General features: G+C 35.8%; 1 protein-coding gene across 4 annotated transcripts; it reads right to left on the reverse strand.

Annotated features, from left to right (window-relative positions):
• Positions 1–5,393: 5,393 nt before the first annotated feature.
• Positions 5,394–19,815, reverse strand: LOC128674205 (uncharacterized protein). Of its 4 annotated transcripts, none has more exons than XM_053752625.2 (18): positions 19,627–19,815; positions 19,314–19,476; positions 18,820–18,968; positions 17,115–18,081; positions 16,612–16,821; positions 15,616–15,895; positions 15,323–15,424; positions 14,470–14,648; positions 13,896–14,050; positions 13,265–13,447; positions 11,711–11,961; positions 10,993–11,240; positions 10,692–10,766; positions 9,906–10,112; positions 8,732–8,806; positions 7,903–8,149; positions 7,513–7,601; positions 5,394–7,120 (listed from the first exon to the last, which is right to left on the reverse strand). In XM_053752625.2, exons 1-18 carry the CDS (start codon positions 19,692–19,694, stop codon positions 6,977–6,979), a joined length of 3,792 nt encoding a protein of 1,263 aa, XP_053608600.1. In that variant the 5' UTR covers positions 19,695–19,815; the 3' UTR covers positions 5,394–6,976. The 4 variants fall into 4 exon arrangements, with proteins under 4 accessions (XP_053608600.1, XP_053608601.1, XP_053608604.1 ...); XM_053752626.2 differs by having other exon boundaries at positions 7,501–7,601; XM_053752629.2 differs by lacking the exon at positions 7,903–8,149.
• Between the last annotated feature and the right edge of the window lie 1,322 nt (positions 19,816–21,137).

A 21,137-nucleotide genomic window follows, 5' to 3' on the forward strand; every position in this document is an offset into this window, starting at 1 on the left:
AGATATTTCCGTTTCAATTTCCGATAAATATTGTGACTCAGAACTGTGTATCTCAGTGCTCAACTCTAGATATTTCCGTTTCAATTTCCGATAAATATTGTGACTCAGAACTCTGTGTTTCAGTGCTCAACTCTAAATATTTCCGTTTCTATTTGTGACGACCTTGGCTACTGGCTGTTTGTCTTCCTGTTTAAAAATAAAATAAATATACTGCTTCTAGTTACAATATTTTTATGATAAATTCAACAAAATTGGTTCAGTCGGTAACCAAATTAAGCCTATATAGCAGTATAGACGGGTTAGTTATATATTTTTCAGGGCCGGCGGATTACCCACAGAATTACTATTGATTTGGGACCGCTCGGCCGGCTTTCAAATGAACAGACCTTTGTGAAATGTGTAGAGTTGTTATACCACTTCAGTTTCATAAAGTAACTTCTTTATTTATTGCAATTTTCGATAATATTGGTTTTCATGTAAATATGTTTTAAATACACAACTTATAATTAATACTAAATGATGAACCGACATAAAATTATTAAATATATATAGATATAAAAAAGCTTTTATTCAGTTTCACCCATCCCGTCTGTCTGTAATCAAATCTTGCATTGTTAAATTCCTTTGCCTACGGACGTTATTCAGTTCCTATATTTCTGATGAGCATGATGGTGGGATGCAACTATACAAAAGAAAGAGAAGTACTATGACGTTACGCTATATTACATTATGGCTTAATTATTTATTCTACTTATAAGCATAAATATTGTACCCCTTATTTGCATGAAAACATAAAATGAAGAGCATGATATCAACCCACAAAAATAAAATAAATAAACTTGATCTAAATAGCTTTAATTAGTTATATACACAGTGCATACTTATAAGTATTATATAATATTAAATGTGTGATTGTGGTGATCTGTATTTCGGGATTGTTATGAAACCTACCACAGGCACCATTCTTAATTTCCAAATTGTCATTTGTAAGAAGTTTAGTTTTAAAAATAAGCTCTAAAATTGTGCTGAGAAGAATAAAGATTTTTATTATTATCAATATAATAAAGACTTCAGCTCTATACAATTCCCTCGCAAAACTTGGGCAGACCCAACGTGAATTTATTAAGCTGGACCCTAGAAAGGTTTGCCGTATGCAGATAAGGGATTTATTCAGCGGAAAGGTCCGTTGGGTTAGCTGGCGCCTTGGGCCGACCATTGGCCAGGATTGGGACTTCGGGCCAAGAAAGGGACCAAATTTATCGTCGGATTTGTCCTTGATTTATTCGAAGCTATGAATGGAATCAGAGGCCGATAATTTTGGGTTTTTGCACAGATAGTGTTTACGTTACATTAGTTTTGGGATAATGGACAAAGTATGATGATTTATTGTTTTTTTTTTACTTTTGTCCTGAATGTATAATATGTTAGTTTTCCAATATCGTTCGGGTTATTTGACGGATAGATTATTTTACTGATGTAAGTAGATGTTATATGTCTTATATTCTCTGTTGTTTAATGCAAAATTTTGTAATGATCGTTTCAAAAATTATGCGCATTTTCCGATATAATTAATATTTTAATAGATACAAGAACGGTCCTTAAATCCTATTAGGGGAATTACCTTTTTATGACAATTATCTGAGTTGTCACTATATCACTCTAGTCGACATATCATACCACATAAGGGAACTATCGATAATATTGAAAAAAAAAATAACACACCGCGCTGTCATTACAAATTTTTCCAATTTTAACAAAGACAAGAATTAGTTTTACTATGTTAGTGTAAAATACCTAGTTAATCTGTAGGTACTGTGGTAATGTAAATTTTAAGAATAATTGATTTTGGAAATGATTCCTTCCTCAAGAAAATTGACGGATCGTAATGACAGCGCGGCAGCAGCGGTCGGAACGCTCTGCTAACGAAACAATTGCAAACAAACACACGTAATATACTATAATCACGCCTGTTTTGTTTTGGTTTCCCAAACTATGGGAGCTGGTGGGTCCTAGCTAGGCCGTGTGTCCCTTAGTCGCCTCGTACGTCATCCACTGAGGATATAGAATGGTCCTATTCTAGAGCAGAACCACACACCACTCTTATTAACTATAGATCTTATTAAAGACTGTTTAGATATTATTTATTTATTAATTACGATACTCACTCAGCCTTACTTTAATTTACATATTCAAGTCTTACCCATATGTTGCCAGTTTTTATCACTATTACATCCATCAACACGTGCGCCGAAAGTTGCGCTCGATATTGTCTCTGTCCAGTTCTACTGCAACATGGACCTTACAGCATTGGTAATAAGGATGGTAGTAAATAAATAGGTATGAACCAAAAACGTGTAACGAGTATGCGACGGCCAGGGACGTAAATGGCGCCAATTACGTCGCCGGCCCGTACGTGATGCGATTCAAAATGGCGGAGGGTGATACGTTGGGAAAGTGTGGACGCTAAATTTTGGTGCAACAAAGTAAAGCAAGTCAATACAATAAAATGTCGCTTGACTAGCGACGTGAAATCTCATTCATTTTCGAGATTGCAGGGTTATTGAAATTATTTTGAGAAATCTCTTCAGTAAACATCAGAGTTTCCGTTGGGAATTTCAAGAGAATTTTCTGAGAACATAATTCCTTGGTACACCTATAAGCTACACTCAAGGGACTTCTCATCAAAATATGATTAATTGATTTCCATGTTTAAGGGTATTAGATAAACTATCATTATTTCAAAAAAATATAATTTACTCTCGTACATAATAACCTCTTATTTGGAAGTCTGTTAAAAATATATAGTTATATTTTTTACTATATATATACAATACACATACACAACACAGCACACAGAAGTAGGTATGAATGGGAGTTTAAATAGATGTATAAGAATGAAGCAAGAACAGAACTTCCAATAAGACTCGTCACTCCTGCCATCTGTGTTAGGGTTGTGGAAAATTAAAGGATAAAATTTCTTAATTGTCACTACTCGCCGCTAGATGGAGCTCTCTAGACTCAGTGTTTCCATCCTTCTGCTATTTTACCCCTATGCATCAGGCTGCCAATAAATAGGGAAAATTACATTTAGTTGCTAATTAATTATATTATTTCATACAATTATCTAATATGATAATCTTTTACAATATTTGTAAACACGACTGTTATTATAGTGTCGTTATAGTAATTTAAATATAACTTTAATATAATAAATCTGTGACTATTTTACCATCGATAAATAAAGTTGACATGTATGTTAGTTAACGTCTGTAGCTAACTTCCAATCGAAGCCTTTTATTCAAAAGACTAGCTGATGCCCGCGACTTCGTTCGCGTGGCTGAAGATATGTACGCCGAAAAAACACAAGTACCACCGTAAAATTTTGAGTAACCGTTTAGAAAAATAAATAAACATATCCACAAGCCCCTTACACCCAGCTCGGACGGTGGTAATCCAAAAGTTCGCCCTTTAAAGTACACATGTAGCGGGCAAAACACGTGCGTTTTACGACCGCTATATTGCGATCGCCAGCCGGAAGGCTCGCAGTTACATTTTGCAGTTTGAGGGACCATTCGTCTTTTTATATTGGGATAGAGGACTTTGTATAATCGAATCCATATTACCATATAAATGTTGTAAAGTGTTTTTGATGGTGTGCGCATAATAAGAAGGTTAAAATTAGGGTAGGTCACGCTAGTCAACTCTAACCTGCGCAGAATACTTACATTTTGTCCAAACGCCGGCGGCGCGCAGTTTAAAGTTAAAAGTTGGCTGGTGCAACTCACCCTAATTTTATTATTAACTTGAAATGCATTTTACTAACCTTTTTAAAATTTAATAATTTATCAAGTAGTTACCTACCTCTCCCTTCGTTTCCCCGGTTTCTTTCCCAGTCGGCGTAGAAGTCCAGGATCCGCTTTCCTAAACTATTTCTTCTCTTCGCACGGTCGTCGGCATCCCTAGTTGTCAGACCATTAGCACAAATATCATCCTAGGCGACATCAAGGCAGTATTTCTTGGGTCTCCCTTCTACCAGGGCCAGGCGGGAACAACGTGGCCAGACATTTTTCCTCCATGTAATTTGCCGGTCTTCGGAAGACGTGGCCGACATTTATCTAGTACCTAGGTACCTTTAAAAATTATTCGATAGGTGTCTATAGAGCCGCTCTGATTTTAACAGTAGGTACGTATATAACATGCTATAAAAATAAAAATCGGATAATGAAAATAACATGCTTATATTTTCAAATATAATTTAAAAACTGCTGTATGTATAACTCAATATTCACAAATCAAACCAGTGGTCCAACAAATCCACCTGTGAATAGCAAACATGAAATATCACCCGTTCACTCGTGTGTGACCGGCGGTCTTTAGTTCGGTCCGCTCGCGTCGGTGTGATTGATGACGCGATATGTTCGCCGATCGCCAATCTGTTCGCGTCTTAGAGTGAATGTGGTATAGAGCGCGCGCAGGGCATGTGGGAGAGTCCAACGTACCTATACACCAGTATGCCACAGGGTCGACTGAAAAAGCCATTCCAATGCTTTCGATTTGTATATAAATGAAAATACCATTCTATACGACTGCCCGAAAAAATGTATGTAGAATGAAATCAGGGTGCATATACTGTGTACGAAATTTATACATTACATTTGTATTACATACAAAGACGAAAATGCAAAATATAAAACTAATTAGCTACCTACTGTTTCTGTAATTCTTGTAAAATATTTAACTAACATTTATGCAACATAACTCTGAAAATTACAAATTCATATTTTGGACGAATATATTATTATCTGCCAATCCAAGTTTTTTAGGTTGAAATTGTTCCAGTCTCGCGCTTGACTGCGCGCGCTTTACTATCACAGTTTTCTTAGGGTAACCTTTTATATTGTTTGTATAGGACAGTGAGGTATGAGAGATTTATATTGGGGATTGGCTACGATACGTCATTGTTGCCTTGTGTATATTTTAGTGGAAAACATTTTTTCCTAGCCTTTCGATGTATAATTCTAACAAAAATTTTGATAAGACAAGTGTAATTAAGAAATGGATAAATAATTAATTAATAACATAAGATTATCGGCCTTTTTAAAGGCAAAATTTGAGCTTGCGTGTAGAACCCTAGACCTCATAATTGCTTCCCTAGATAAATTGAGGTCACACAAAGACTATTAATAAAATTAATAAAAATATAATTTAGGCTAATGCGTAATGCGTTGCGTATTAAATTGTGGCTAGCTGCATTGTATACGCGTGCACGTGTGCGTTACATTCGCTACGCATTACGCATTGCGTCTGCACAGTCTTTACCAACTAGTTTATACTGATACTGCGCGCTCTATGAATTTTTGAAGCCAACACACTGAGCTGGAGAAAAAATGACATTAAAATTAATAAAATACTTTATTTATGTATGCAAAATACATAATATGGTGGTGCAAAAGCTTTTGTACATTTAAATTAAATAAAATCACTTTTTTTGTCACAAATTGTAAAGACAGATGCAGTAATAAACAGAAATAATGTCATTTACTAACATTTCTTTGAAATTAAATAAATTCATTTAGTTTCACCCAAAAAAAAAAAATTAAAACACTGCTTTTTTCTATTAAATCTTTTTAAAATTGAGATCTTTGTAAATTGTTATTAAGTTTTAAACGTATCACATTTCGCGGTAATACATTCTATATTATACAAAATTAAATAAATTTGAGATTTACACCTTGTATAGCCCATTATTATCTATATATATATATGTAAAACTAGCGTTACTGAGAGTGACTGACTGACAGACAACGCACAACCGAAACTACTGGGCGTAGAAAGCTGAAATTGGGTGTGTAGGTTCCACGGTCAATGTAGGGGAGCACTAAGAAGAGATTTCCTGAAATTCCCACGGGAAACGGATTTTTACTCACATACTCGTACTAAGTTGTGGGCAAAAGCTAGTCGTTTATACATTGGTAATGAGATCCCATTATTAAATTACCCACAATAGGCTCGGTGACAAATTTATGTTTTAGTGACTATTCGACGGCTCCTATATTAATAGAAACACCAGTGAAAAAAATACAATGATAATGCGTTCAAAGATATGGCAAAAATAAAATCACACATTTTCGGACTCGTCCAAATGCTCCGTACTAAAAGTGACGTCACAACTTGCCAAAATGTTCGCAAAGTAAGCTGTGTTCGACAGCTACATTAAGCGTTCGACTTTCCATAAATAAAACAAGAATTGCGAAAATTGGTTCGTATGTAAAATTCCACCCTATAATTTACGCGATGAGTCATGTCACACAAAATATTTTTTTTAATCTCGTGTTTTAATCACAATAATTAATGATTCTCATGCTGCACAATTTGTAAAACAAATCGTCTAATTAAAGAAAAATTCCTTTAAAAATCCCTAAATATTTATAACAACATAATAATATAAAAAAATAGCGTGCAGTTTCAAAGTCATAAGTTAAAACGCATTTGAGTATCTGTTTATAACTGGAGTGTTAAACCAACCGTAGAGGCCACATAAGTACAATACAATCACTCATAGCATTACCGAGTAGTTTCTGAGCTAGCGATCGGCGTTACTTTTGCGTGCATGTGTAAAAATACTCGTACAGTTTGCTAAATACAATGTAATGCATTAGTTTTGTTAACAGTGTCCACCTACTTAATGTCAACAAACCCCGACTGAATTATTAACTACTATTAATAATTCAGTCATAATTCAGTTAATAATTACTTAATTATTAAATGTATTTAACAGTAATTAATAATTCAGTCGAGAAATGTATAGTTTCAATCCATTTAATAAACAATACGCATGCACGATTACCAAATGCACTATTTATCACACAACAAAACATTATTCCTCTCCTTGATACTCACGCTCGCGGCCACTCCGGTTGGTTTAATACTTAAAAATATAAAACGACGAACACATCGCTTTATTGCCTATAAAAATTCAATCTCTACTTATAATTTGCACAATCGTTTTTATAATTTTATTTCCTTTCTCGTAATGTAACAAGTTTAATGACGGATCCTTGATTTTCTCTTCCAATAGGTTTACAAGCTCGACTCGTATCGCTTTTAGCATTTCAGCTACCTGTTGAAATAATATCAAATATTTAGTTGAACGGCAATTTTGAGGAATATAATCTATAATATTATTATAAAGAGGTAAGCGTTTGTGAGTTTGTGAATTTGTATGTTTGAGGCGGGTAATCTCCGAAACTACTCTTTCTCCATTAGAAAGGTACATTATCCAAGATCATGTCATCCATTATCAAAAATCCCACGGGAGCGAAGCCCCGGGCAACATCTAGTAAGTCATATTCTAGTTTTATTCCGCCTTCGTTGTCGTGTGCGTTGTCCTGTTTGAGATACACTCAAACAGGACTGGCTAATTCACGTAAAATAGTTTTGAAAATATTACATGTTTACCTATTTACAAAGCTTACTCAGAAAATACTAAAATTTGCATACTTATACAAGTACCTCGTGTCTTTCAACTTGGAACATGATCCACCCATCCTCCAGGGATACGATGAAAGTCCCATTATGCAGTTCCACAGACAAATTGCAACCTGTAACAAAAATGCATTAAAATAAATAGCTCTTTATGTACAGTGAATATAATGACATTTGCGAGATAAAAATACCATAATATATCAGTAACTAACTCAATCCAAATCACCTGTAACAAAAATAGCCATGGAGTTAAGACACGATTCAAAATAAAAATCAACAATACCAGGGTTTTTACATTAGTTTGTATTCGATTTTACAGATTATATAAATAATAAAGAACAACATGGAACCGCTTCGTGGTTGACATAACTTGTAACTTACAAAAGGTTCTGAAATAATAAAGACAAATTTTCTTACCTGAAAACAGTACCAACGGCAACTGCGGCACCATCGAACATTCCCTGATGAACACTCTGGTTGTTTTAACCTTCTCCTGGTACACCAAATAAGGGCTGCCGAAGTATCCGACAGTGGAATTGATAGAAGAGGGATGCAGGGCAACGTATCCGTCGGATTTGGTCTTGAATTTCAGTTCGTCGGGGGCGGGCTGGCGGGGGATGGCGCCCCCCGCTTGCATGTGAAACGATTTCTCGGGGGTTAGCACCTGTTTTAATAAAATTAAAGAAGGATGATCTTCATTAAAATTAAGTAAAGACCCAGGTCAATCAGATTGAGTTAACCCTAAAGTAAGTCAGAGACTAATTGTATTTGACGACCTCGGTGGCGCAGTGGTAAAGTGCTTGACTCTGAACAGAGAGGTCCCGGGTTCGATGGCCGTTCGGTTCATCTTTGGCCAATAGAAAATTGTAAATAAATACTATTATTATAAAGAGGTAAGCGTTTCTGAGTTTGTATGTTTAAGGCGGGTAATCTCAGAAACTATCGAATCGATTTCAAAAATTCTTTCACCATTATAAAGGTGCATTATCCAAGATTGCTATAGGCTATATTTTATCTCAAAATTCCCACGGGAGCGAAGCCCCGGGCAACATCTAGTTTCTAAAAACATCTAACTGGGTGCTAACCCCCGGGAAATCGTTTTGTATCGGAAAAATCTTAATAAATTCTTACAGGTATTCCTTATAATATGACGGCGCGAGTGTCCGGTTTTGCGGAACCTTAAGTTTAACTTTTGAAAGTGTGTATCTAGGACGTTTCATAATACCATAGACAATTTGACACTAACCTTAACAACGTTGGGATACAACGCAGCACACAATATGGCCGCCAGCAATCTGTCGTTATTGCCATTAGCATTGAGCTGAAATAAAATATATAAAATTAATAACTAGAATCTCTCACACAGAAAACGACATTTAATTTGTGATATCACTCCTTGATTTTCAAGGTCATATGTGTATAAAAATTATTTATTTCAGGCACATGATGACCCATTAAAAAAAATTACGACTTATTTTATTATTGAACTCGTGTAGCTAATATTTACGCAATAAGTTTGTTTGCAATGAATTGTTTAATTGAATAATCTCTCTACAACCTTTTTCGCTTTTCAACTATTAATGACAATTCGATAGAACATCAATAGTTGAAACCAAAGCCGTCAATTGTCGAGAGCACTATCGACATTGTAGATTATTTTCAAGGTCAACTATTCATCTGAACTAAAAATTTTACCTTTAAATAAATCCTTCCTGGTCCTCATCTGAAGCTATGAATTATATCGATATTTAAGAAGATATTGACGGTCAACTATCAATTGCCACAGTATCGATTTCTCCACAACACAAAGCCACATTCCTGGCCATTTATTTATTTATTTACCATTTAAGAAGACTTACAGCTAAGTAACAAAAACATAGAAATAAGAGTTGGAAACAGAGAGTTAAGAGAGTCTCCACAGGTAACAATCCACACAATCCACAGGTTATATGGACGTTATTTCCACTTGACTTCGGCTTTTCGTCCTTATTTTATACTAGCGACCCGCCCGGCTTCGCTCGGGAGAAAACCATTTTAAAAAGTAGCCTATATTACTCCTGATGGTTTCGCCTATCTCCATGCCAAATTCAATCAAAATCGGCCCAGTGGCTTTCGAGTTTATTCATCGCAAACAAAGAAACGAAAACACAAGTATTTTCTCTTTATAATATTCCAACAAAAATATTTTCATGTAAAAATGTTGCCAAGACGAGACTAGTTTGCTTCACAAACTACACTTTTGTCAAAATGTATGAAAAAATGATCAGATCTCGATATATGCTTCTATGATATATACGATTCTTGACATATGCGTCCTAAATTTACCGGACCTACCTTCACATACTACTCTACATCCTAGTTAAAACGTGGCGGGGGCACTACCACGCCCCCAGATTTAGTATGGTATTTATTGCACCAACCTGTTCTCCAGTGAAGGCGGCCACAGAATCCTTCCTCATCCGTCTCCTGAGCTCGGGCATGTCCGGCACGAACCCGATGTCGGCCAGCAAGCCCAGCAACTGGTGTTTGATGTCGGACAACATCAACAGAGTCTTGTGCGACAGGAAGTTCTCGTTTGCGAACACTAAGCCCGCGTGGGTGCTGCTTCTCATCGCTTGTTGCCATTTCTGGAAGACAAAGTTTAACAAAATTATTTGTCAGACAAATTTAAAAGCCCCCGATTTTCAATATTCATTTCGCTATAGGCTTTTGAACGGTTAAACAGATTTTTATGATCAAACATATCGAAGAACCACCGCATAAAATTTTGCTATGAAATAAAAAAAAACCGCGTCCAAATCGCTTCACTCGTTGATGAGCTACGGTGCCACGTACGCAGACAAGACAATTACCGGTCAAACTTATCACACCCCTCTTTTTTTGTTTTCAATATTAAATTGTTTTAAATGTAATTAATAAATATCTGTAATTCCATTATAATGAAGGCGCACCGAGGTCTTTATTTTCATTTTCCGTTCGGAAAGGGGAGTTTGAAAACCCATGACGCCGCTTCCCCACTCGTCTGCCAAAGCCACGCGTATCGTCGCACAACTTTTGTTAAAGAAATGGCAATAAGAGCCTCCTATTTGTTTTTGCTTCGTGTTCTCAGCTCTTTTAATTGTTATCAAATTGGTCTGAAGAAAGCAAGCTCAATTAAGCTCATTAAAGGAAAACACAGAGATAAATTTAAATAAGTACTTGCTCACCCTGTAAGCTTTCAAAGTGGTCAGCTGATCACTATTAGCACACGCAAACTCCCTTCTTTTTGCATCTGCTTCAGACTGTAACGAAGAAGAATGTGAAATGTAAAAGAGTGAATGAAATTAACAAAGGAATTGGTAAAAAAAAAATTTGCTTTATCTTTTCCACTTTGGTGTATTATGAATTAGTGAGTGAATGAATGAACGCAAAAATGAAGTAACCTTCTTGTCCGCATTTCTTTTTATTTATTTAAATACTTAGTACTTTGAATGAATAAGTAAATGAATGAACGACAAAATAACTGACCTTTTTGTCTCTAGGTGAGACCACAGGACTTTTATAGCTGAGAAAGGCAGCCATGCTAAGCGCAGAGTCGACGCAACAGAATATAGCGCCCATCAGCATCAGTTTCCCGATTCTCACGTCTACCGGCAATGCGGCGAGGTGAGCGCCTAGGGGCGTCAAGGAATAAGACTTGTCTAATGCGCCGATGTCTTGGAGACGCGACAATGCCCCGTCGATGTTGGGTTTTGATGGCGGTTCTATCGTTTTGCCTGAAGAACAAAATAGATATACCATCACCTTTATTCATGTTAAAGGATTAATTCAGAAATTAAATTTTAACAGCCAAGGTATAAAGACGAAAACACACTCCAGAAATGACTATCTTTACGAAGACTGAGAAACCACGAGAAACTTAATATGTTTCTCATGATTTGTAACCTACATATGCAATCATTGATCATGATTAGGCTAAGAAACCTTGAGAAAATAACAGATCTCACAGTATTAGTAAATGAAAATTCACGTAAAACTTCATGGATGCTCATGTTTTGTAACAGTGGCAATTTAGCGACGTTCAAAATCAACTTCTGCACTACTTAGTATCCTATTAATGGTACTGGCATATGAGATATGTACAGATGAACACATAGATATTCCTATCTAATACAGATTTAACTAAATACACTGAGAAACCATGAGAAACTTATAGATTCCATAATACTAGCGACTTAAAACTTACCTAAAACTTCATGAACGCTCATATCTTGAAACAGCGGCAGAATTTTGATCTTCAAAAGCAACTGCTCCAATGGTATCCTATGAATCTCCGGCACTGGTTGCTCCAGTATATGATAGTTGTAACGGTGTGAAGTGTACAGATGAACACATACTCCAGGCATCACACGTCCGGCGCGGCCGCGTCGTTGCTTCGCGTTTGCGCGGGAAACCCACACTAGGTCGAGAGATTCCATGTTGCGGTTTGAGTCGAATCTGAAATAGATTTTTTTACAGATCCGTTTGGCTAGAGGATTATTAATATGGTAAACCAACATCAATAACATGGCCGACTCAATGGGCTTCTTACTTTCTGTTTAGCCAACTATCAAGATGAGGTTATTTCTCTAAAATAAAGCGCACAGCTTCCGATGAACAGGCAATAGAATTCTTATCTCAAGTTACATCTCAAAATACCATGGGATTACTGAGATGACCTCTGATTATTGTCATCCATCACTAACTCTCAAATACTACAAAAAGTCCTTAAGACCATAAAATCCAGGGCCGTTACCCGCACATCACTGCAAAACCCTACTTACCACGGCAAGGATCCGTGCCCCGGCCCACACGGGTCTGTTCGTGACAGCCAATTACGTCTACTGATTCACGGCCCACCGTGCTAACTAACCAATCACAATTATCCACCATAATTTCTGATAGACAACAAAGAACTCTTATCACACATCTAACTACTAACTATAATCACAATAGAATACCAACGAACACCAAACGCGTGTTCTCTCACTGACCTTAAAGCCACCTCGCGTATAATCACAGAATCCACGACAAAGTAACACCACTGTATTCTCTTACTGGCCTCACAGCCACTTCACTATAATCTCAGAGCAATATGAGCAAAGCAATAACTAATTCTGGGCACACACCAACTACACAGTTGACTTCCCTAATAAATAATCTCAAAGACACACAACACAACCTCTCTGCGCGACAGTGCCAGAGCAAAGTGAAGTCAAAAAGACAACGCTGAACAAGATTTGAATCCGACTCTTGTTCAATGAATGAAATGGTTCAATCGTTCATTTCATTCGTTCGTGAACTGACAACTTAATATTATCATTCTACCAAAGACAAACTGTCACATGACGTGTTAGCATATCGTGTTTTGAATTAAATCAGTTAACAAACTAGATGGCGCTAGTAGAGTTCATTTAACACTCCGGCAAATATTTTATTAGTTTTAAGCGAAATTATTATGTCTTTCATACATATTTGGCTCAGACTCGTCAGAGCCCATGGTCAGAGTAAAAATACAACCTCTAAGTTTTGAAGATTCGGCTCTGATTTAATAGCCGGCCCATTTGTGGAATCCCGTTGCTAAGGCTTTTCATATATAGTGGTCGAAACCACGCACCAAAATAAAGCGTTATATCCCTCTACCACACACTTTTCAGATTTTTGGGAACTAAATATCACACAGTCCAATATTATTTTTTTAAGCCTGCCAATATCTTCTGAAATCTGTCAGAAGATTTTAATTTCAAATAGAAACACTTACCTTTTCTCCTTCATCCTGCCACAGTCGATCACAAACACGCAATCGTCAATAGTGACAGAAGTTTCAGCTATATTGGTAGATATCACAATCTTCCTAACACCAGGTTTGGGTTTTCTGAACACGAGGGCCTGTTCCTCACTTGTGAGGGTCGAGTGCAGTGGCAAAAGTAGATATTTGCCGGTTCTGTAAAAAAATATAACAAAAAATTTATGATTGCTTTGGAAAATTTAGGTTAGCCCAATAGTCTAGATTCCTCGTGGTCTTTGGTTAAAACATGTTTGTTATCTCACTTAAACTTGTTGTCAACTTATTCTTGGTTTAACAACTTATACTACATGTAACCTGAAACATGTATAATTAATTACATGTAACCTGAAACTGAAAATGAGACAAACTCATTTAGACTTTCCTGGAACTAAACCTGGACGTATTGGAACTAAAGGTATGAATCTCAGTCAGTCGCGTAGTGACATGATATCAGCAATGCGGGAATATCAATATGGCACCCTTTCGCGATTATTTAAGATACATTAATATTAAATTAATCTTTAACCAAATTTTACTTACTTAGCAACAAAAAGTGAACTCATTTGGCACTAAGCAACTGTCTTGGGACTAAACTTAAACTTACTTGGGACTAAAGGTATGACTTTCGGCTAACTGGTCGTGTAGTTGCATGATTTCAGCAATTCCGGGCAGGAATATCAATATGGCGCCCTCTCGCGGCCATTTGTGGTCACCATTCACTATGTATTGTAAAACGTGCTCCACTAAGTCTAGATTTATCTGTTGATAACATAATAACATTAATAAAATTATGTACTTTAAATTTCAATTTAAAAGGCCATTGTTATATCAAATACAATTTACAGTTACGTTAATCATTCAAGTGATTTTTGGCCTGAAGTTGACGAGCTGCAATTACTTGGGCTATATTTTGCCGCGGGCAACATCTAGTTAATTCATATTTCCATACTAATATTATTAATTTATCACTATCTACAACTACTACAACTTCCATCACAGTTAGATAATGTGGCTATAGTGCAGCTTTGTTATGTCTGTCAGTCTGTCACTACACTTTCACGACTAAAATTTAAGGTCGATTTGAATGAAATTTGAAGTAGATATAGTTTATTATCTGGCGTCAAATATAGGCTACCGCGGGCGAAGCTACGTGCAACAGCTAGTAAAAATAATCTAACCTTCTCAGTGTCCATCATATACATATTCTTACACGTGGTCTTACTGCTCTTAGAGTAGCGAGCTATCATCTGAGCAATGGAGAGGTTTTCGTCTCGTATCGATAGTTTTGGAGGCTCGATGCCTTCCGAACGGACATCACTAGTTTCCAGTTCCGTTTCTAGGTCTTGCTTCTTTTCTCCTAGGATTATAAATTTTGTGATACTTTTAAATTCAATCATGACTAAGAACAATAAATTCAATCATTTTTCAAGCCAAGAGAAGTTTACCGCGTTTCTTTAAGTATTAAAAAAAATCTTAGATAGTAATCTAAACGTTTTCGTCGTGCGTGTTGATGGCTAAATCTATACTATTATTATAAAGAGTTAAGCGTTTGTGAGTTTGTATGTTTGAGGCGGGTAATCTCCGAAACTACCGAACCGATTTCAAAAATTCTATCACCATTAGAAAGGTAGGTACATTATCCAAGATTGCTATTAGGCTATATTTTATCTCAAAATTCCCACGGGAGCGAAGCCCCGGGCAACATCTAGTCTACTGTAAAATGCTCGATTGGATACTAAATATTTTCTTGTCAGAACTGTGCCACTTCGATGGCTTCATCAGAAGCTGCCATCAGGTCAGCGAAACGTACACATAGAAAACAAAATATATTTATATTTGAACATTGAAAATTATTTAAAAACATATATTGTAAATTACAAATTATGTAATTACACTTAAAGTGTGTATTTCAATGAAAATACTTATACAAGATTACCTTTTTAAGTACCTATAAATATAATATAATGTGTGGTATCGTATCAACGACAAAGACACAAAATAGGCTTTAAAAAAATAAAAAATAAATATTACCCTTCTTTAGTTTTCTTGAATATGGGCCGTTTTCCTCCATAACATAATCTGTTGTTTCCATGATGTTTTCTAAAAACAACTGCTCCACTGGGAATGTTCTACCTAAAACATAATGTTATCTTCAACAGCGTGAAAGAGACAGCATTATTATTGCTTTATTCAATTGAAGAGGTTGTTTAGCGAGTTCATTTAAGTAAAATAAAGATTGATTTTATTTATTTCGAATCGAGGTTACAAATATGGATCAAGAAAAATACAAACATTTTTCTTAATAAAGAAAAAAAAAAGTGTACCTGGTATTTCCAAAATTGGAACCTTATCGAAGTACTCCGCGAACAGTTCCGAGTTCAAAGTGGCGCTCATTAATACGACACGTAAATCCTTCCTCACTTTGACGAGGTCCCTCAATATCAATAACAAGAAATCGCTCTCTTCCGACCTTTCGTGTACTTCGTCGACCATTACGTGGGTAACTGATTTCAGTTGCGGATCGTACTCTAATCTTCTCAATAATATGCCAGTTGTGCAGAATGTTAGGCGGGTTTTTGATGATACTTTGCTTTCTAATCTTATCTGTAAATAATAAAGTAGTTTGTAGCTTTGGTAAATATCATTTAATTTAGAATATGACGTGAAAAAGTACCAGTGAAGGCCTAATTTCTGAATAAATTATTTGATTTCGATTTTAAAAGAAAATTACACAATTATCAACTGTAACAGCAGTAAAGCGGTGGTGGTGCAGCGGTTAATACCGTCTGCCTGTGATTGAAAGGTCCCAGGTTCGAATCCTACTTGTGTCACATGAGTTTGTATACCAATCTGACTGATAGTGGTTTTCATACCCCACTTGTTTCCGTTGAAGGGAAACATCGTGAGGAAACCTGCATGGTTTGGTTGACAGTTCAAGTTTACTAGTGTTTATGCGACCATTGGTCACGTGCACGTCGGTAGGTAAAAGTCAGATGCCTTTAGGTCACTTGAATGACACCAGTATTAGCAATAACCACTAGAAAATATGAAGCTTTGAGTTTGTAGGTTTAACCTTGAGTCAATAATTGGAAACCAAGTCTACGTGTTTCCCTTTGTCACCTCGTATGACGTCCACGAAAGGATAGGGAACGCACGGAAATCTAGCGGAACCACACACCGAATCAATACGTCATAATGGAAATCGCCTTGAGACAAATGGATCATCAGATTTTTTTTCGTGATTTCTACGTTACTCCCATAGGAGAAATAGTTCAGTATCATGAACAGATCAAAAAGTCATGCTGTATGAAAATTCCTACCTGATACCCGACGACCTGTCCGATCTTCTCCACCCTCTCCTCGGCCACCCTCTCAGCGACCCCGATAGCGGATATCCTCCTCGGCTGCGTGCACACGATCTCAGCGTGCTGTACGCCATCTTTGTTGAAGTTGGCCAACCATTGGTCCAGGATGTATTGTGGGACCTGTGTGCTTTTCCCACAGCCTGTCTCACCGCTTATCACTACCACCTGCGATGGAAAAAGGACGTTATTTCTTCGATCAGTTTAGAGTCATGCCCAGTTGTGATCCGTTGTGAAGTCGCAGTACTTCGTGACTCTATTTGTTGTCCATAGATTTTGAGACTGACATGCGTTGACGTACGTCGAATGTCCGTACAATTTCCGCGTTGACTGTCGACGGACGTGAAAACGAAGGAGAGTGACTGAACGCGTGGCTATTATTTAACTAAACTTTTCCAAGTAAAAACCAAAATGAACAATTTATTTAAAAAATTTACTAGATTTCTAACCCAAGCACTAACCTGCGATTTTTTTATAGCATTTAAAATATCTTCCTTCTTTTTCCACGCTGGAAGTTTTCTCCTACCAGCCATCATTTTGTTATACCTATTATTCTCCCTCTTCTCCAACCATCTCTTAGCTATCTCTTTATTATCTTTCAAAACCTCTTCAAAGTTTATACTGGATCTATTATTTCTGTTTTCACCTTTCTTATAATGTGACGGTAATTTTTCTTTACTTAAATCATTCGAATTCACTATTAATTGAGGAAATAACGCATCTGTTGTATCCGGGAAAGTTCTTGTATCAAACTGTATAAAATTTAATATTTCCTCTTCATTGTTTAAAGCTTCCACTAATGAGTATATACTAGGTATGCCGTCTTGAGCTAATATTTTAGCTTCGTCCAGTAATTTGCCTGTTATCCGTAAACATGTCAACTCTGGTATGGTTTTTGTTGGGGTTTCAGTTTTAAAGAACAATAAAGGTGGCTCATACGGATATACAGTATCTTCTGTAAACCTTATTTCTAATTCATACATAATCTTTTCGCATTCTTTCATCTCACTTTCCTTTGGAGTATCTTCAACATTGTTTTCATGTAGAAATTTACATTTAGCACCAAATCTACACGGTCCTCTGAGATACAATTTACACAACTCCTTTTCTTTGCTTTTCGGTTTGTAATTATAACTTTTTTTAACTTCAACCTTTTTGTTTTCATATGTTTTCGTTAAATAATCTAAATTAATCTTGACACTCCATACATTATGTTCTTTGATTCTGAAATTCGATTCGTAAATAGATTCAAGTACTGCTTTCTCATCAGTTCTCATTTCGATCAATTCCGCTGGACTAGGTACATCTTGTGGCTTCTCCTGTGAATTGACTTTGAAATATTTGTAAAATAATAACTCCAAAGCCTTGTCAACATTTTCCGCAGCCATTTCTAATGCTTCTGCACAATGTGGTTTATGAAAATTATATCTGAAATTATAAGAATTTTTTTTATCCCAATCATTACATTAACTTCATAACTTATTTAATTAAAATTATGTGGATATGACTACCACTCTGGATGGTACCTGGTTCAAAGGCTATCACTTGCTATCCAACGAGGAAACACAGATAGTGTTATGGGTACTTTTGGGGTGGCATTTTTGATTGACATTGCAATTATTTATGTTTTTATTTTATTAGTACAATAATGTTGATTTTTAATTATAAATACTACACTTTATCACAACAACAACATCAATTTATAACAACTACTTGACATAATAATAATAATTTAACTATAAACCATTGTCTAAATAAAAGTGAAAACTACATCATCATTATATAAATATAAATATATAAGGACAAATAACACATATTGAGCTAGCCCCAAAGTAAATTCGAGACTTGTGTTATGGGATACTAACTCAACAATACTATATTTTATAACAAAAACATATATAGATAAACATCCAAGACCCGGGCCAATCAGAAAAAGATCATTTTCCATCATGACACGACCAGGGATTGAACCAAGGACCTCTCGGTTCAGAGGCAAGCACTTTACCACTGCGCTACCGAGGTCATCATCATTAGTAATGATATTCTCTACTGTGGTCAGGTTAGGGATAATACCCCTCATCTTCATATCTGATTTCACTGTAATTGCCTCTCCTTCTTATTTATATGTTTGTACCACATATTGATGTTCAGATAGGTCTCACTCACTTTTCAAGTTTGGCCAATGCAAACGCCCTGAGTCTAGCTTCAGATGATTCGATGTCTGGTTTCTGAATCACGGAGTAGTCTGTCCCGCCCTGGACCACCAAGTTGCCTCGTTCCATCCAGTATTTGTTGCCAAAGTTAGATCCTTTATCCTGGAATAATTGACCAAAACCAATAAATTGATGTTAAATTGTGACTTTATAATGACTAAAATATTTAGCAGAATAACAACTTGTAAGGAAATTATCTTGATCACAAATTCTTCGCTACCATGGGAATATCGGGATTTAAAATACCCTATTATCCAGGTTATATTCTACCCATGTACCAAATTTCATTACAGTAAATTTGGATGAAAGAGTAACAAACATACACACACACAAACTTTCTTTTAATATATATACTTTATAATATTAGTAGGTAGTAAGATGACTTATAAGAATGTAGTTCTTAATATAGAATGAAAATTAATCGTGAACCTCTGAAATCCTACTTACTTTGTAACGGCTAGCACTACCCAGTTTGAAGTCTGGACCATGGATGAACCTTAAAGTGTCCAAAACTAGTTTCTGCGAGTCAGAATTCAACCGGATAGTCTGCATTTCCACTTTAAGATGTGGGTGAGGATCTTCCTCCTCTCTGTGGTCATCTTTAGGCTTCCTGAAACCAATTTCTTCTTGCAGGTTTATTGCACAACAAATTATAGAAAATTATGTCCTATTAGATGTATGATTCCTTTCAAAATAGACTGGCTACAGAAAATATCAATGGTGTGGTGGGCGATTGGCAACATTTGTTTATAATTTGTACCTTATACGGGCATCCACGGGCTCGCGTAAGAAGAAATCTTCTGCTAATTGACGGCTATTGTAGTCCATGGTACTATTAGAATGGGTTTAAGTTAATAAATTAGAGAAATAAAATTATTCTAAAGTAATAGGACGTGGGCATTTGCACTCGTCGAAATTAGAGGTTATGTATGTCAGCTGTCAAACTGTCATTTTAACAATCAACGTCAAAGTTTTTTTTATAAATATATAAGTCAAGAAAAATTTAAAAAAACATTTTATGTTTTGTTTTTTGTGCATTTTCAATAATCTTAATGAATAGAAATCTGGTAATCAAGATGCAGTACTTACGTTATTTTCTTCGTAGGTAACATCAAAATAATAAATACTTACGGATTAAGATAGTACGAACTAGGTCAGTAATTCCGCGAACTGTACTGTAGTGTTTACATTGTACTACCACTATTTAATATACTATATTATTTTTAATTCAACATTTTAATGTCGAAAAAGAACCTGTTTATTCAATAATATCTATTAAAATATAAGATACCACAGCCAAGGAAACTTCAATTTATTTATTTAACAGATATTTAACAAAAATTTTGGGGAGGTTCCATACATTACGTCCTCAAATTTGTGAGTTATATGAAAAGTGTTAATTAATAGTTTTACATTCACAATGTCCATTGCTCGAGAAATCGTGACTGCTATTTAGGTTGTACAGGGACTGAGTGAGTGACATAGCCTAAGAGCTAGCTAACGGAAAACCACTTGCCTATTTTTTCGCTAATGGACAAACAAATATTGGTAAATTAACAGTGAATCAGACTGTGACTCCGAATCGAGTGCGTGAAATCTAGTACGAACTTTTTTTATAGATCATAAGCTACTAAATAGCTATATCATATAGCCATATACACCTATTTGGAAAATCAAATAATTTACTCAGAAATTAGGCCTTCACAGGCACTTTTTACGTTAGTTTCTAAATTTTTTTTTATATATATTAGTTTTTAATATTTCAAAATTAATATGAGTGAGTGCGTGAGTGAGTGAGTGTTTTTCGTTTAATATTTAGGAATAATTTTTTTTCATCATGAGACCTAAATGCTGCAGGCTCTCTGTCTAACAGAAGATGTCACAGCATGCTAACCAGTCATCCTTGTTTGGTGCTAACTACTAATGCACCAGCGGCATTCGTTTGAAGTCAACGTGTGCGAATCTGGTTCTAACCGGTTTGTTAATAACATAACAGCTAATTTTACCAACCTTATACGTGGTTAGGGTGACGTGTTTAGTGCATGGAAACGATCAATTTTATATATTTCGTCACAGCAACCTAATTACAATTTCATGCTCTTATGACGTAATGTGTTATGTGACGATGGATAATAGGGCCTAGGGTAGAATTATCGAAATATTTAGAAAAATCTTACGACCAGCAGCTTACCATCAACTTTTACAGAACGATTCCAAAGCAACTCAGTTCAATTTAGGCATCTGAAATTAATCGCATTTATACTAAAAATT

The sequence above is a fragment of the Plodia interpunctella genome, chromosome 12 (genome assembly GCF_027563975.2).
Source record: "Plodia interpunctella isolate USDA-ARS_2022_Savannah chromosome 12, ilPloInte3.2, whole genome shotgun sequence".
Lineage (NCBI taxonomy): Eukaryota > Metazoa > Arthropoda > Insecta > Lepidoptera > Pyralidae > Plodia > Plodia interpunctella.

Excerpts from the sequence above, each read along its gene's own strand:
- LOC128674205 (XM_053752625.2), bottom strand. The coding sequence starts at position 19,694 with ATGGACTACAATAGCCGTCAATTAGCAGAAGATTTCTTCTTACGCGAG. Across the intron at positions 14,649-15,322 it reads TTCAAGAAAACTAAAGAAGG|GAGAAAAGAAGCAAGACCTA; the intron begins GTAATATTTATT and ends TTATAATCCTAG. Across the intron at positions 14,051-14,469 it reads ATATGATGGACACTGAGAAG|ATAAATCTAGACTTAGTGGA; the intron begins GTTAGATTATTT and ends TGTTATCAACAG.